The sequence below is a fragment of the Prionailurus bengalensis genome, chromosome B4 (assembly GCF_016509475.1).
Source record: "Prionailurus bengalensis isolate Pbe53 chromosome B4, Fcat_Pben_1.1_paternal_pri, whole genome shotgun sequence".
Taxonomy (NCBI): domain Eukaryota; kingdom Metazoa; phylum Chordata; class Mammalia; order Carnivora; family Felidae; genus Prionailurus; species Prionailurus bengalensis.
This window is the reverse complement of record NC_057358.1, coordinates 81923231-81927102: the sequence shown is the minus strand read 5'-3', so window position 1 is coordinate 81927102 and position 3872 is coordinate 81923231. Positions and strand designations below refer to the sequence as shown.

General features: G+C 37.3%; 1 protein-coding gene across 1 annotated transcript; it reads right to left on the bottom strand.

Annotated features, from left to right (window-relative positions):
* Window positions 1–780: 780 nt before the first annotated feature.
* Window positions 781–1719, bottom strand: LOC122473108 (olfactory receptor 6C2-like). The gene has a single exon (XM_043563248.1). It carries the CDS (start codon window positions 1717–1719, stop codon window positions 781–783), a length of 939 nt encoding a protein of 312 aa, XP_043419183.1.
* Window positions 1720–3872: the final 2153 nt, after the last annotated feature.

Below are 3872 nucleotides of genomic sequence, written 5' to 3'. Positions count from 1 at the left end.
ACTGTCACAATTACTGTTTTTTACCCTTTAAGAGAAAGAATTCCAACTATTTGGTCCAAGGTCCCTAAATAACTGTTACTCGCCCCTCCCCCATGTCTCCTCCTTTTTCTATTATTTTTTTTTCGTGATACTTGGATTTTATCTTCAGTAGTCAGTTTATGCTAAGCAACCAAATGCCCCTTCTCAAATTAGTAACATTTTTGATTTTTGATCAGGCCTCCTAATCTGTAACATTTATCTTTTTTAAAAACTGAGGTAAAGTTGATATGTAACATTATATAAGTTTCAGGTCTATATCATTATAATTGACATCTGTATACATTATGAAGGGATCACCACCACAAGTCTAGTTACTACCCACCAGCATACACTTGACCCCCTTCACCCATTTCGCCCACCTCTCACTAACATTCTTCTTAAATCAAGGGATAATGTAAGTCTGGATATTGAAGAAGTTATCTGACCAGGACTTAGTTGTTGTATCCCTAAATCCAGTCTTGTTCTCCTCGAGTTTATGTTTAAACACCATCAACGACAATGTCAGTAGAACACATTCAGTACTTGGAAGTCTTTTTCTTTTTCTTCTGTAGTCATGTCATGTTTCAGGATACGGTACACTCAAAAAATTTCCAGAATGGGCAGAAGATTTTTGAGGATAAATTGGCTTAAAGGAAAGAATCTAGTTAACTTAAACCATTTATTTGGCAAATTTATGAATGTTGCTCATGGGTTATTTGGATTCAAACTTAATTCAATGTAGCCTCAAAGAACAATAGCCTCTTACTTCTTGGTGAGAAATACAATCCGTTTTACTGTGTCTTTGAAGGCATCTTTCACTTGTTTGTTTCGAAGTGTATAAATGAATGGGTTAAGCAAAGGGGCAACTGAAGTAGTGAGCACAGACACTACTTTATTAGTAGCTACCCCTTCCTTTGCTGAAGGCTTGATGTAGATGAAGATACAGCTGCCATAAGTGATGGAAACCACAATCATATGGGAAGAGCAGGTGGAAAAGGCCTTTTTCCTTTGTTGGGCAGAAGGGAATTGTAGAATGGTCTTAATGATGTATGTGTAGGAGAGGACTACACACACTAAAGTAATAATGAGTGTCAGCACAGCAAAACTCAAAACAATTCTCTCTATTAACACTGTGTCTGAGCAGGTTATCTGCAAAATAGGAGATGCATCACAACCAAAATGATCAATCACATTTGAGTCACAGAATTCCAGCTGGAGGCCCATGCCAAGAGGTGGGAGGATGATTAACAGGCCAGCGAACCAACAGCAGAGAATGAGGGTAGTACAGACTCTGTTGTTCATGATGGTTGTGTAGTGCAGGGGCTTACAAATGGCCACATAGCGGTCATACGACATGGCAGCAAGGAGAAAAAATTCTGTTGCTCCAAAGAGGACAACAAAAAATAATTGGGTGGCGCAAGCATTGTAGCTAACAGTATTGTCTCCAGTTGTCATCATATACAGGAATCTGGGAATACAGACAGAGGTGAATGAGACTTCTAAGAAAGAGAAATTCCGGAGGAAAAGATACATAGGAGTTTTAAGATGGGAATCCAAAAGTGTGAGGGTGATAATGATGAGGTTTCCAGCCACACTCAACATGTAGGTGAGAAACAAAAATACAAAAAGCAGAACTTGTATTTTGGGGTCATCTGTTAATCCCAGAAGGATGAATGTTGTTACAGCTGTGCAATTTCTCATCACTGCCTTGCACCAAGTCAAGAGGGATTCCACCTGGAGAGAGAAGTATCATAAGAAGCTAGTATTGGAACCTGAAGGAAAACATCCTGGCAAGCCTACTCACATGCACTTTCTTCTTTTACTTAATAATCAATTTGTTAACAGAGAGAACATTTATAGGAAATATCCAATATGGATCTTGTGCCTATAACTCTCTAATTAGAAAGCATATTTACAAAAATGTCAAGTAAAAACAAAATGAAACATAAATCATGTCTGATATACAGTTTCTCAACAATATTGCCTTGTTGTACAGATTTTATTTGTCTTTATACTGGAGGCAATTATGTTCGTTTTGAGCCTCCACCCCATCCTTATCTTCCTTTGTTTTTCCACACCATGTTGAAATGCTCCATTTTCAAGAAGGATCTGTTACTTAGTATTTTTTTGTGTGTTTTAAAATTAAAACTTATTTTTTTAGAGTAATCTTAGGATCACAAGAAAATTGAGGGGAAGATACAGAGATTTCCCACACACCTCCTACCTTCACAAATGCATAACCTCCTGCATTATCAGCATCCGCATCAGAGTGGTACCTTTGTCATGATTGGTGAATCTACACTGAGACATCAGAGTCCATAATTTACATTATGGTTCACCTTGGTGTTGTACATTTTATAGGTTTAGACAATTGTTTAACTAGTATTTTATGTTGATCATCTTCTGTTATGCTGAATTTTAACAATAGCACATTCATTTAAAAGCATTAGTTCTGCTCTTTGCACTTTGAATTGTTTCTGAATAGGGAGATAAAAAGTTTAAAATACAAAGATGTAGTTTTGTTTTTCACCCTGTGTCCTAGGCAATGAAAGTATTTTTAAGCCAGGTTGGGACTGCTTAGGCAGAGGTTTCCTGAAGTAGTATAAAGAAACTTTTTCTGGAACTTGAATATAAATCCAATTTACATATACTTTATGTATAAGTCTGGTTGTGGCGCTTTGGGTCATGGATAGAGCTCAGAGGGAATGATCTGTGGTATTTGTTTCTTTGCCAGCGTGCTCAGCCTGAGCAGCCCTGTGCACTCAGCCTTCAGAATCTGTATTAGGGTTTATCTTAGTGATCTCTTCTTTGAGCAATTTCTGCTGCTCCCAGCTTCAAATCAACTTTCCTTGCTAATTTACCAACCAGCTCTCTAACCCTACTGCTTCTGTTCTCTGAGTGTTGATATTTGTGACTTGCCCAAGCAACATCCAGAAACAAATAGACACATAATGAACCAATCTTTGTAAACAAGTTATAAAGTACCCTACCTTTCTCAATGACACTTGTCACTGTCCATTTCTGCACCTCCCAGGAGTGTTAAGCCTCCCTGGACTCCAACTTACATTTTTTATCCAGAAATCCCATTAGAGAGGTGCTCAGGAAATTCCCCCTCCTTCATGTCAAAACTTAGTCTCATTGAGATTCATATTTCTCTCTCAGCTGCTCTCAGGTATCTGTTCTGTAAAGGAAGATCCAGTAAATGCATTCTCATTGAGGATATCAGTAGTTAATAATAACTTGATATATGGGCCTATAATATGTCTTTGTGTTTTAATAGGGGGAATTGATTGTTAAAGGAGCAAATTTGGGCATAATTTAAGTGTTTGTAGGGAAATCCTATACACTTTTACACGAGAGCAAAAACGAATTTCTCATGTTTTAAACAATTGTCCCAGTTATACCCAGTGTATGTTTTCTGAACAGAGAATCAAAATTACATTAGGTTACTCCTGCATTGTTCAAATAAATCATCTACATTTATTTATCCAAATAAATATCTAATGAGCCTCTGCCATTTATTTATTTATTTAATACAATTTATTGTCAAGTTGGCTAACATACAGTGTATACAGTGTGCTCTTGGTTTCGGAGGTAGATTCCCATGATGTATCACTTATATACAATACCCAGTGCTCATCCCAACAAGTGCCCTCCTCAATGTCCATCACCCATTTTACCCTTTCCCCCATTCACCCTCAATTTTTTCTCTGTATTTAAGAGTCCCTTATGGTTTACCTCCCCTCCTCTTTGTCTGTAACTATTTTTTTCACTTCCTGAGCCTCTGTTATTTAAAATTTTTTTTTTCAACGTTTATTTATTTTTGGGACAGAGAGAGACAGAGCATGAACGGG